The sequence below is a fragment of the Biomphalaria glabrata genome, chromosome 15 (assembly GCF_947242115.1).
Source record: "Biomphalaria glabrata chromosome 15, xgBioGlab47.1, whole genome shotgun sequence".
NCBI lineage: Eukaryota > Metazoa > Mollusca > Gastropoda > Planorbidae > Biomphalaria > Biomphalaria glabrata.
This window is the reverse complement of record NC_074725.1, coordinates 23,146,940-23,160,814: the sequence shown is the minus strand read 5'-3', so window position 1 is coordinate 23,160,814 and position 13,875 is coordinate 23,146,940. Positions and strand designations below refer to the sequence as shown.

The window sequence follows — 13,875 nt, the reverse complement described above, 5'->3', positions numbered from 1 at the left end:
ATATTTTAGTTACAGAATTTATTCTAGGGTTATTGGTATTATATTAAGATATATTTTTATTTCTAAGCCTATATTTCTATGTGATGTCCATGCAAAATGGAGGGAGTGCCAATAAAGTTTCTTGCTGGCTCCACCTCTCCATTCCCACCCCTACATGTCCACAAATGAAATTGGACCAAAGCGCATTCAGCATGCATACAGTGCCGGATTTAAGGGTGAGCAGGCGGGGCTAGAGCCACGCGGCCTCCACAAGAAAGGTGTCTCCAAAAAAAAGATAAAAAAATATATCCGAATTTCGACGGGTCAGAAACTTTTTAATTTTCTTTTTTTAATTATTTTTTTTTTCACATTTTTATGGCTGGCAAAAATGTCGTGATTAAGAAGTGTGCTAGGAATAAGTAAATACAGTTCCCAAGAGCCTTACCCTTCACAAACTTAAAACTAAATTATGAATATTAAATATTTAAAAAAAAATAAAATTGAGATTAAATTTACTCTATTTTTTTTTCAAAATATAGCATGCTTTTAGATATAAGTATTTTGATACATTAGTGCATCTGAAATGAAGCTTTCAAAAAATTGTTGGGAACCCCACAAAAATCTTGCCCCAAAAGTCTCCACATACTTAAATCCGGCCCTGCATACATAGCGTTGTTCAAGAGAATAAAAAAAACAGCCAATGTATTGGCAGGGAAATGTTACACATTATAAAATTAGAAAAATGCGAGTGAATGTTTTTAAACCCTCTAGGTGTAAGAGAACTAGAGCTACCAATGTTGCAAGGCAGGCACTTGATTGGAAACCGCAAGGAAAGTGGGTAGGTCCAAGCAAACCTGGAAGAGGTCAGTCATCAGTGAAGTTGAGGATACTGGAATAACACGGAAGCACATAAAGAAAGCGGCTCAGAACTGAGTTCGGTGTAGAGGTGTGGTGTCGGCCTTACACGCCCCTGGGGGGCTCACTTGAATAAGTCAAATTAAGTCTCGGTTATACGAGTTATAATTTTGTATCGAAGTCGCGAATCGGTTAGTTTGATTTATCTGTTCGAAATAACGGTATTTGAGACATTCAGCTCATCACACGGCATACTTCTAAGTTGATCTAGGATCTATTGGCAGGGCCGGATTTAAGTTTGTGGAGGCCCCGGGGCAAACTTTTTGTGGAGGCCCTTAGCCTTTTTCGAAAGCTTGAATAGTAAGATTGTGGCGCGTCCCCCTGAGCGTGGCGCCTCTGGCATTGTGCCATCTTGCCCCTTCGCTACGCCCCTGGTTGTGTTCAATGTTATTGTTGTAGTCATTAGATTTAAAATACATAGCGTTATTTTATTTTATCGCTGTTTATTTTTCAATTTCACTGGGAACACCAAATTCACTCCGCAAAGGGCCTCCAATGGCCGGCTCTGAGGAGAGGCAAGTGGGTAGGATGGGGGTTAGAGCCAGAAAAGGTAGGGCCAGTGGCTAGTGTACGAGTAGAAAGACCAAAGCTCCTTTCGCTTTACAAGAGTAGTTTAATTACCGAAAGTGTGAAGAAAGTTTAATGGAAATGAAAGAAAATTTCCTACTTCCGTTACTTCAGTTCCATGAACAGTCTCTTATCAATCCTTCATGCCTCTATCAAATACATTCCCCAAACCAATAGACACAGGTTCTATCAAATAAATTCCCCAAACCAATAGACTCAGGTTCTATCAAATAAATTCCCCAAAGCAATAGACACAGGTTCTATCAAATAAATTCCCCAAATCAATAGACACAGGTTCTATAAAATAAATTCCCCAAACCAATAGACACAGGTTCTATCAAATAAATTCCCCAAACCAATAGACACAGGTTCTATCAAATAAATTCCCCAAACCAATATACATAGGTTCTATCAAATAAATTCCCCAAACCAATATACATAGGTTCTATCAAATAAATTCCCCAAACCAATATACATAGGTTCTATCAAATAAATTCCCCAAACCAATAGACACAGGTTCTATCAAATAAATTCCCCAAACCAATAGACACAGGTTCTATCAAATAAATTCCCCAAACCAATAGACACAGGTTCTATCAAATAAATTCCCCAAACCAATATACATAGGATCTATCAAATAAATTCCCCAAACCAATATACACAGGTTCTATCAAATACATTCCCCAAACCAATATACACAGGTTCTATAAAATAAATTCCCCAAACCAATAGACACAGGTTCAATCCAATAAATTCCCCAAACCAATAGACACAGGTTCTATCAAAGAACAGATCAGTAAAAGAACACAAACAAAACAAACAGGAGCTATCCGTGGTCACAAGAGAACGTTCACGAGCCAAGGGTTGATCCTATTCCTTTGTTTCACACCTGTGGCAGGTGCAGCTCTACATGCGGCTATTACCTGTTGGCCTGTGAATAGAAGACATTAGACTGGCCGCTGAAACATCTGTCTAGCTAGGCCGTTAACTAATGCCTGAATAGTTGAGGGCAGCCTTAGTTCAAGAATTTAAAAAATACAACAGTTCACACATACACACTTGATCACAGAATCAAACATCAAATTGAGATTGAATTAGTTTTGCTTACATTATTAACAGAAAGATTGTTTTTTTTTTTTTTAATATTTAAAAGCCTTTATGACTATATCATTAAGTAAGTAAAGGCACCCTTTTACTTGAGGGGGCCCCAAAATGAGTGTTCGAATTTTTTTAAATATTAAATATTACGCCAATATCATGTCATGATATAGAATGTAAAAAATGCAGAGGTCCTTAAAGAGGTCAAGCCCCCCCCCCCAGGTCACCAAATCTCTTACTACGCCACCGGTGCGATCTATGGAGGAAGGTGATATGGAGCTCATCTGTTTCCATGGCCAACGGCTAACGAGGTTGAACAACAGCCTTTACTTGCCTTAAGTAATGTTTGGTACCAATTAGATTGGTCAGATTTGGGGCATCCTTAAAATTCCAAAGTTTTAAAATCCCAGTCTTCAAAGGGATCCGAACTCGAGGTTTGGGTCAAGCGCTTTGCCACTCAGCCACCATTTTATATAATACAAGTATCATACTATACGCTTTATCATTGTATCATACAAGTTTAAACACTATACTTCTTTGCAGTTATACAATAGGCAGGGCCGGATTTAAGTACGTGGAGGTCCGGGGCGGGATATTTTGTGGAGGCACCTACAACTTTTCGATGGCTTTAATTAAGATCCCCTTACGAATGAAAATACTTACATCTATAAACAAGCACGCTATGTTTTAGAAGAAAGAAATAGGCTTCTTGTAAAATGTAATGTCACTTTCCTTTTAGAAAAATATTTAATATGCATATTTTAGTTTTTGAAAAGTGTATATTTTGAGTTTGTGTAAGGTAGGGTTCTTATTAGTAGCACTGTCGTAAATCCAAAGCTTTATTTTTTATTACGAGTATGTAACAAGCGTATACTTCTTAATCACATTTTTGCAAACCGTAAAAATGCGAAAACAAATTTATTTTATTAAAAGTTTCTGGCCCGTCGAAATTTGGATATATTTTTATCTCTTTTGTGGAGGCCCCTATTTTTGTGGTTGATCCTGCTGGAATACAAATCCGATCCTGGCCATAGGACATATTTTTAATAACTTAATTAACATTATTCACAGTAAATTTTGCTCTTTCAAGTTTCTTTGTTTACAATTTCCTAATACTTCCGTATTCTGTACACCGGATACACCAAAGGCGTATTATTATTGGATTTCACGCCATATTATAAATAAAATCCCAATTGATATTAATTACACTGTAATTGTGTAAAAAAAAAAATACCGCCGCAGAACTTTGAAGGGATGACGAGAATGACAATCAATTAGAAAAGAAAATATTATATAAGAGGTTTTCGAATCTTGGACGCTGACTGCAGAACTAGAGAGGAGGATCCTAGCAATGGAATTGAGATGCTACAGAAAGATCCTAGGGTACCCCATACAAAACCACATAAAAAAAAAATGAAGAGAGTAGAGTGAGGATTTGGACTGCGATTGGACCCCACGATGATTGTCAAAAAAATGAAAACTTAAAATCTATGGTCATATCACAAGGTCCACAGGGCTCGCAAAGACCTTCCTACGGGTAACAGTAACAGGAAAAAGAAGAAGGGAAAAAATGTAAAAGAATGGACGGGCCTGCCAGTGAAAGAGTTTTTATCCAAAGCAAAAAACACAGAAAAATGGAGAAAGACGGTCAATATGTCTTGTGTGGTGCCCCCTACGGCCCAACAGACTAAAGTCACTAAAGGATATGTGAAGGTGAATGTGTTCTGGGCAACGCATTTCAACTCTATCACATGCTCTTGAACTGTAAAGTAAATAAACAAAACTATTATAAAGTAACGAGAAAACTCAACAACACATAGGCCTTTGTGTACTGATGCGGCTTTATGCTCCACTGGGAGTCAAAAGGATTAAAAGTCAAGTAAGTCAAGTAGGTCAAGTCAAGTAGACATACTTATTTTTAAAATATGTTGTGACAATATTTCAAACTAAGTAGGGCTCTAAAGTAGAATATGGTGTAACAGGGGGCGCAGAATAACGGTTAGGCCTGATTTAATCGATTTTGTTGTTGTTGTGAATTAGATTTTAATATCAGTTTACTGTTAGATCTACATCTCATCTCAAGTTGAATCTGGGAATATTGTAATAAAAGTTACCATAAAATCCAGCCCTAAACTGATTGCCATATAATGGACATTAATTTCTACATGAGTTTTTTGTGTATAATGGGAAAAAAAACTACACGGATATAAGGTTCGACATTTTTACTACAAATTCTGTAAATGATCTTTTATAAAAGGTAAGGCAAGGGCGGAGAAGGCCCTTCATGAGGCTTCCTGTGATACTATTTCAAATTAATATTATAAAATCAGTTACAGATTTATAATGTTTCCACCATAGTGTATGCCTAGCTTTCAAATCATTTCTATAGTGGCTTTACGGCTGAAGGTGATGACTTTGTAATGCCGGTCATATTGCAATCAATTCAAAGCGGTCCAGCAGGCGCCGGCCCCAAAGGCCCATTGATATCGGTCAGTCTGCTGCTTGACCTGAACGTTTTTTTTAAACCTAACTTTAAGGCAGGAGGTTTCCAACCTATGGATCACATGGGCACAGATTTCAGAAGTTTTAGGTTTGGAGTGCCGATGGAAACTTTCAAATAACCAGAAAAATATTTAAAAAAATACTTTATACAACTTACGGAGCGAATGAGACATTGTTTTGAAATCCGTGTCCAGCCAGGTTCCATTTTCCATGAAGGTACGAGTTAGATAATAATATTGCAATATATATATATAAATGGTAAAATGAAACTATAGTTTGACCGTTATAAGTATAAAAATAAAATAATGTAAATTTGGCTAGAGAACTTGAAAATCTCTATCTTCAACAGGCCCTACATCTTCGGCTGTTTTCACATGCATTCTTTCATACATTATTGTTCAGGTACGTTTCTAAGTCTAGATCTAAATGACTATCGTTAAAATAGTAAAAAGACTAGTAGACTTATACATTCGCTAAACCAGGATTTTTTCTTGGGGAAAAAAGGGAGGGGTAAAGGTAAATTGAATGGGCCCCACCAGGGGGTGAAAATGTTTTAATTTGAGAAAATCTATTATCCACTAGTTCGTGAGAGGAACATAATCGCTGTATAAGCTATTTATATAAAGGAGTTGTTTTATTTTTTAAAAAGTATTTGAAATGTTGTTCTTGTTAATGAATAATTTCAATAACCAGAAAGTAAAATATTAAACAATAATACTTCATCTCGATTTATAGACTAGATCTGAAGTTTGTTGTTGGCTTTCAAACTATAATTCTTAATCAATCACTCAGTGGTTTTAAAATTATCGAGAACTTAGATATTTTTAATTTTTTTGTTAAATTAATTATGATTTTAATTCCTTTGCTAGTCTTTCATCTTCTATTAGAAGGACATATATATATATAATTTATATATATATATATATATATATATATATATTGCAGGTCCAGTGACATAAAGAAAAAAAAGTTTTTGTGATAGACTGCTTTGAGAAACGGGAAATATATTTTCAAATTTTAATGAGATTTACATAAAACAGATGGTTCGTATAACCAGAGGACTGATTCAACATGGAAGTAGGGTGTGGACGACGGAAACACTTTCTGAACAGACAGACAACAATTTTACAATAGTTCTAATTACGTCTAGCTCTAATTAATTTTAGTCATTTTTGAGACATAAATAACAAAAAAAAAATACATTAAATTAAATGATAAATAATATGGAAACATGATAACAGCTGAAGTGTAACCTTTAACCCCTCTTTACTCACTCAGAAACTAACCAGTTATTTAAACCCTATATCATCTTTCTATTATAATTCTATCATGAAACTAACCCTAGCTCTTATTTCAAATCTAACGTCTTATTTCAAACCTAATGTCTGATTTCAAACCTAACGTCTCAATTCAAACCTAACGTCTCAATTCAAACCTAACGTCTTTTCAAACTTAACGTCTTATTTCAAACCTAAAGTCTTTTTCCAAACCTAACGTCTTTTTCCAAACCTAACGTCTTTTTCCAAACCTAACGTCTTATTTCAAACCTAAAGTCTGACTTAAAACCTAACGTCTTTTCAAACCTAACGTCTTATTTCAAACCTAACGTCTGATTTCAAACCTAACGTCTTATTTCAAACCTAAAGTCTGATTTGAAACCTAACATCTTATTTCAAACCTAACGTCTGATTTCAAACCTAACGTCTTTTCAAACCTAACGTCTTTTCAAACCTAACGTCTTTTCAAACCTAACATCTTATTTCAAACCTAACGTCTTATTTTAAACCTAACGTCTTATTTCAAACCTAACGTCTTTTCAAACCTAACGTCTTTTCAAACCTAACGTCTTATTTTAAACCTAACGTCTTATTTCAAACCTAACGTCTTTTCAAACCTAACATCTTATTTCAAACCTAACTTCTTATTTCGAACCTAACGTCTTATGTTATTTGTGCCTCTAACTCTAATTCGGCTCCGTAGTTTATTATTGCCGCAAGTGATAAATTGCTCATTAATCTTGCCTGGCTACCCATCCTTCAAAGACAACTCTGAACCCAAACCTCTGATGCCTTGTGGATGTACCCAAACATGGGCAAGGCTTCGGGAGTCAAACCTGAGTAAAAAAACAGGAGCCAGTCAACTTTAGGCAGCTTGCAGCAAACAGTGCTACACCCTGGCAGAGCTTGTGACACCGCTGATCCCAAACTGTATCGGAACCTGCAGTTCCTTTGGATAAATCAGCTGCTCTGACTGCAACTTATGTCCAGACTTGGCTCTCACTGTTCCTTACGAGATGATACATAGTAGATTGGCGACGGAAGGATGTCATTAAGATCCTAGTTCATTTAGCTTGACTAGATCTCACGGTAGACACTGACCTCGTTGTTTCATTGAGTTCATTTATTCATCTTTTTAGGGACACTTTTTTTTGATGTGGCTTGTCGATCGGTCTTTCCTTATTAAATATTGCAATCAATATTTAGCCTACTTCATTGATTTTTGCTCAAATGGTCTCTGTCTGTCTGTATGTCTGTTTGTGTGTGTGTATGGGAGGCATACATTTTTAATAAGGACAAAAGGAAAAAAAGTAAAGCTTTCCTTTCGGACCTTGCGATCTATAGGACAGATGACGTAAATGTCATGTGTTTCTATGGCCAACGGTTAACGAGGGTGTTATGTGGCTAGCACAAAGACCAACCGCCTTTACTCTTACCCAACTAATGTCAGTTACCCATTAGAGCTGGGTAGACTCAAATGCACCCAAAGATCCCGAAATAAAAAAATCTTGTCTTCACCAGGATTCCAACAAGGGACCCCAGATCGGAATGCAAGCACTTTACCCCTCAGCCACCGCGCCTCCTTACTAAGGAAAAAATACGAACAAACTAGGAATTTTGTATTTGAAAAATCATTTCAATTTGCTATGTCAGATTGAAGGAAAAGTCATTTAGACATCAATGCTCTAGAGAGTATAAGGAACGTTTACAATTGTCACTTCAATGTATTGTTATAGTGTGGCATGCAACACGGATACACTAGAGTACATTTGTGTTGGAGTTAGAATGACCTGGTCAGAAGGTGTTTTAATTTTTTGGTGCTTATAAACCTTACAATTGTCTTATATTCAATGAATGCATTTAATGAGCTTTCACTACGAGGGTACCTTACTTTAGGACTACAAAGATCTACGTCAACCAAAAATAAAAGTGTAGACTTCAATGAAACGGAATTTAACATGTTCCTCTGTTATGATATTTCATTACATATAAACAGGATCTGATTTAGACTTGATCAGGCCCCAAGCTATCTTTGAGAAATGGGACTCTTTCTAATCAGAGTAAGGTCATTTTTCCTATTTTTTTTCAAAATGATTGAACATTTCCCTGGAACAAATTTTTATTTGGTGGGGTCCAAGGAAGTGAGGACCCTAGGCTATAGCTTAAATTGCAAAATCCAACACTACAAATAAGTCTACAGTGCCGTAACTGTACACATGTAAGTCTTGTTTCGCTTCATTCTTTTGATATAACCAGTATAGAGGCCTATGAAGCAGACATTGTGCATAGTCAAAGTTGGGAGAGTGCTTAATGATGTAGAGTGGTAAGAAAGAGACACAATACTTCTTTGTCCCCTACATGTATACATTGCAACAAACTGCGCCAGTTCAGTAGATGGTGAATATGAACAATTATAGGAAGACCCACCAAGAGGGACGTTATTAAAAAGATCAGATGACAAGATTGAGGGGGGGGGGTCACATTTATAGAATGTTAGAACCTAAAGGGTGAACATAGTCTACCGCTTCAAGTGGAAGGTAAAAATACAAACATAAATATTTGATCGAATTTTGGATGTATATTGATTATTGGATGAGTATTAAATAGATAATATATTGATATTACATTTAATTACATGTATATTTATTATGTATAGCCCTGTATAGGATATAAATTAGATATATGTTGTAGTATATTGGATAAATATTTTATGCCAGTGATGCCCAACCTAATTCGACCCGCGGGCCATTATCATTTCCAACACTCATCTCGCGGGCCACATGAACGAAAAGTTATTAAAATGAAATGAAATTGTTCTGAAACTATTTTGGTAGAAACCTATGGATTTGATACTTAATAGGTTACTTGTCAATTATATATATATATATATTTTTTTACGCGTCAGACAATACCTTCATTTCTCTACTTAAATGTGAGCAACACCGGCTCATGTTGTGGTCTCTTTTTTAGAAATATTTCCATGGATACTTCAATATCTAGGTATAGTTAAACAATCTTTTATTCGCGGCTCAAACCAAGAATGCCACATTATTGATTTCTATAATGCCCTTTTTATGTTGTTGTTTTATTAAACAGCCACACTTTCTTAATAAAATAAATATGTTGGCTTATTATCATGTTCAACAAAAAAAGGTAAAGATCTGTTAACTTTTCCAGGTAGATTCTACATTCAGAGTCCCATTTTATAAACACGCAAATGTTAAAGATCATAATACCAATCCATCAGAGAAAAAGTGAGGCCCAAACAATTTTTCAACTTTTTTTTTGTTTGGAAGGTAGATTTCAACACTTAGAGCCGACGTTGCGGCGGGCCGAATGGAACCACGTCGCGGGCCGGATATGGCCCGCGGGCCGTAGTTTGGGCATCACTGTTTTATGCATATTGGATGGATATTGAGATGAATAAATATTGATATGATATTGGATGAATAATAGATGGATGTTTGATGGATATTGAATGAAGATTTAATAAGTTAGAAAATGATATTGAATGGATATTGGATGAATATTAGATGGAGTTTGTTTGGATGTTGGACAGGTGCTGATAGAATTCTGAATGGATGCCCAAATACAAAATGTTGTGATCACTCTGGTGACAAATCTCTCGACTGATATGGAGTTTCGTTTGTAATTTCGGGCTACATTCACTTCGATACACATTCACAGACTCTTAGCGTTCAATAATACCTCGGTAATATTACATACCAGATTTATTTAGAAATAAGAGTAGAGCGCTTTTAGCTTTGACTCCCTACACCTAAAGGTGAGTCTGTATTTTTAAGCGGGTCGAGCCTTTCTTTTTGTAATCCATACCAATAAAGGAATGTAAGATAAGCCGTCTTATTTTTACAAATATTAATGAAAAATTGTTATGCAAGTAATGAAAAAGAAATGATGATTATACTTTCAATTTAATAAAGTTGAATAGCAACAAGGAATAGGTGAACATTTTTAAACATAAATATGCTGTCAAATAATGGAGGAGATGAAAGTTTAAAGGTTTAACTGTATAGCCTGTTACGTTGAAGATATTGTATTAAGAACAATAGAAAACTTGGTTTGGGCTATTAATGTTGTTCCTATAGGCCATAGGGTGTCAAGATCTAATTGTGTAATTAAAGAATTGCTCGCTGGGCCTTGAACAATGTTGACATGCTATTTACATGTCGCTTGATAGAAAGTAAGAAACGAATGTAAATATTTACGATACTAGTCAATGTTCGATCATAAGCTTCTAGTTAGATATATTTAAAATCATTATATAATTATTTGCAATCCATTGTGGAACAGTAAGAAAAAAATACACTACTTAGCGGTACATTGATATTAAATTAATTCTGATCTCGGATATGATTTAATTCTCTGGGAAACTATATATTCAGTCGGAATATTAATGTCACTTTGCTTTAATGATTTAGGAAATATAAAAATAAATAAATATATGCAATGGTAAACTACCTCCAATAGTTTTACCAAAAAAATCTGATGTCCTGTGTATATCGATAATTGCGGAGATTGCGACAATATTGATGAGAGGATGAAAAACATAAAACAGCTTTGCGAAAAGATCATATTCATATTAAATAATAATATGAGTTCAAGGCAGAAAGAAAAAAACACAGTATTGGTAATATAGTTTGAGAGATTAAATTTAATGTGACTTGTCTTATATTTAATTATGTCATTAAATCTAAATCTATTGAATATATATTTAGACATGTTGAAAGTGTATTTAGAATGGTTCCGTGGCGTATTGAGAAAACATGTTAGGCTAATATTGTACTGTAAAGTCTGTTCGAGACATTTGATTGAAGGTAATGCTAGGGCTAATCAATGCACTCCGTAGGCCCATTTTAAAAGAGATTATTCTAAAATCTTTATTGTATTAAAGACCTTTCTACAGTTCAAAGTAACACTTTCAACGTCGGTCCTCCGGCTGATCTGGGTACCGACTCACCGGGGATTTGTCCAAACGCCTAGATACCCATGCTCAATAGAGCTGTTGTAACACGTTGGGTTTGCTGTTATATTATACCTTTTATGAAGTACATTGTTTGACTTCTCCATCAACGCCAGGCTTTGTCTAGTTTAATTATATTTTAAAAAATTTTGACATAAAAAAAAAGAAAACAAATACTCATTCTTTGGTACAAGAAACCAGGTCTCATTCAAAACAGACTAAATTTAATGTGTCAGTAACCAGGGAGAAATGTTCTAATGAAGAGGCAGATCTGAAGTGGTGCCCCACAATCTTGATTTACGTTTGTACCTAGGTCTACTAATTCAACAATTATGTCTTTGTGTCTTTTAATTTTTTTACTGTTACTATACATTGGTTTTCTTAATATTTTAGTAGCTTCAAACATAACAAAACAAATCTAAAAATATTGTTGATTCATGTTAAAACTTAAGTTAAAAGGATTTACTCTAGAAAAAAAAAATAAAGTGGATTCCTTCTTTAAAAAAAAAAGAAATAAAAAGGATTTATTCTTTTTTTTTAAAAAGTGGATTCCTTCTAGTCTAATCGAATGGATTCTATCTAGAGATAAAGTTGATTCCAATCTTCTTTAAATAATTGTATTTCGTAGATTCTAATAATTTGCATAAATATTTGGATACCTTTATTTTTAATATAACTTAAGCCTACCATTTATTTGGTGTTCAGAATAAGGCCAACTTGATTTTGATAGCAAATATGTCAAACAATGAAATCATTAAGCGAAGCATTTTATGTTTTTTTTTTTGTTTTTTTTTGTTTGTTTGTTTAAAATCTGTTTATGTTGTTGTTTGGTTGAAATGGAATGGGAACACATCTGAAATGATTGGCCTCAAGAGATCAAAGTCTGGCTTTAGATTTGTCTTCTTTGAATTGTCTGTGATTTATTCGTTTTCTTTTCACACACACACACACACACTTGTACAAGACACAGACACCTTCCCCCCATCCCCATCAATGTTGTCTTTGACGCTGTGGTGTCCTGCTGTCTACAGTGTCGGGTGACTCAAAAAGAAAAATAGCCAAAAGAAAAAGGGCCAGATATTCTCAGGTAGTCAGAGAGGGGGCTCTAGGCAGGGGCGCCGAGTGAAATGGATACCCTTGGTGTATCCAACACTGCATTTCATCCCTTGTTATTGTAGTCCTGTTGTGTACATTGCTGGCTTAATTGGAAATTATTTTCTATTGCAACTTAAAAGACACCTACCTTAGTGGACCTTGATTGAATGCTGACAAATGACCTTCCATGACGGATGTCATGATGAAGTAGCTAGCAGACGTCGCAGAGGCGAGACGTTAGAACGACATGAGACAGTCTCGAAGAGCTGGGATTGTCTTTTTTTCTTTTCTCCTTTGTCTTCCGAGACAGATAACACGTAATGTATCCAAAAGTAACTTTCAACTACAAGATCTATCTGCTTGGAGTTGTTCTTTTCTCATTTCTAGACTCTGCGCCATGAAGATGAAAGAAAAACAATTTTTAACTTATGCTTTTTTTCCGTTCAGTTGAAAAGTGAGGACAACAGATTTAAAAGACCAGAAACAAATAAAGTTTTTAATTATTATATATATATATATATTTTAATTTAAAAAGTTTCAAGTTTATTTTAGTTACATTTTATCTATTTTTAGCTTTTCTGTTCATCAAATAAACAAGCCCTATGAATACGTGATGCTAATTAAACTAAATATTCAGGATTTTTAAAAATGTGTATAAATCTATTCACATTTATAAATTATAAATGTTTTAAAACATCACCTTACAAAGCTAGAGCTAGAAAGTCTACGCTTAAAATGTTCGCACTTGACAAACGATTCGATCTAGGCTTTTCCTAGCTTGGTAGTTTTACACATGAAAATAAATTAGAATTGTAGAGACTGGTATTCAACGAATCCTCCTCCTTGAAGAATAAAACGGCACATTCTAACGGCACCAATAAACAATGAATCCAATTGACACTAGCCCGGTGATGACAGTGTGTTTCAAGGTAACGAAGACTGTGACGGTGACACTATTTGGTGTTTATGAAGTAGTTTTACTTCTACTCTGCTTCGGATTCGGTGAACACAAAAGCATGAACGTCTAGTCTAGTTTATCACGAACGTTAATGTTCGAACATGGCCGTTAAAGCTAACAGTCTTGCTGCTGGAGAAGCAACCAGGTGACTGAATCGCTCTGTTATCTCACCAGAAGAAATCATGGGCCTCCAAGGCAGGACGTTTCAACTGCAGAAGAAGCTATTGCACAGTGGCAGATCAATGAAAAGTGAAAAAAAAAAATATACATGGGTACGTAAGATAGAAGCAGGGTGGGTGGGGGGGGGGAGGGGGAGTTGTGGGAGGGATAGCTCATGAGTTGACCGCCCCTCGCTCGCAAACCTGTCGCAGTCACATTATTGTGGTCGCTGAGTGTCCCCTCGTTGAAGGCAAGAGCAGCCAATCAGAACGCTCCTTGTTCGTCAGGGGTCATCCCTACTCGCTGGGATATCGACGAGCGACTTGATGACATGGGCGTGGCTT

The 13,875-nt window shown here is 35.5% G+C and overlaps 1 protein-coding gene across 3 annotated transcripts in view; it reads right to left on the bottom strand.

Annotated features, from left to right (window-relative positions):
- Positions 1-13,611, bottom strand: part of LOC106070097 (zinc finger protein Gfi-1b-like) — a 44,710-nt gene extending 31,099 nt beyond the window's left edge. Inside the window, exons 1-2 of one of the 3 annotated variants that reach the window (XM_056013002.1) lie at positions 13,115-13,611; positions 12,563-12,804 (exon numbers count right to left, since the gene is read on the bottom strand). In XM_056013002.1, the coding sequence (XP_055868977.1) occupies positions 12,563-12,615 (53 nt within the window). In that variant the 5' untranslated portion in view covers positions 12,616-12,804; positions 13,115-13,611. Of the gene's footprint in view, positions 1-12,562 lie in introns of all 3 variants that reach the window. The other 2 variants (XM_013229927.2, XM_056013001.1) reach the window with 2 other exon arrangements.
- Between the last annotated feature and the right edge of the window lie 264 nt (positions 13,612-13,875).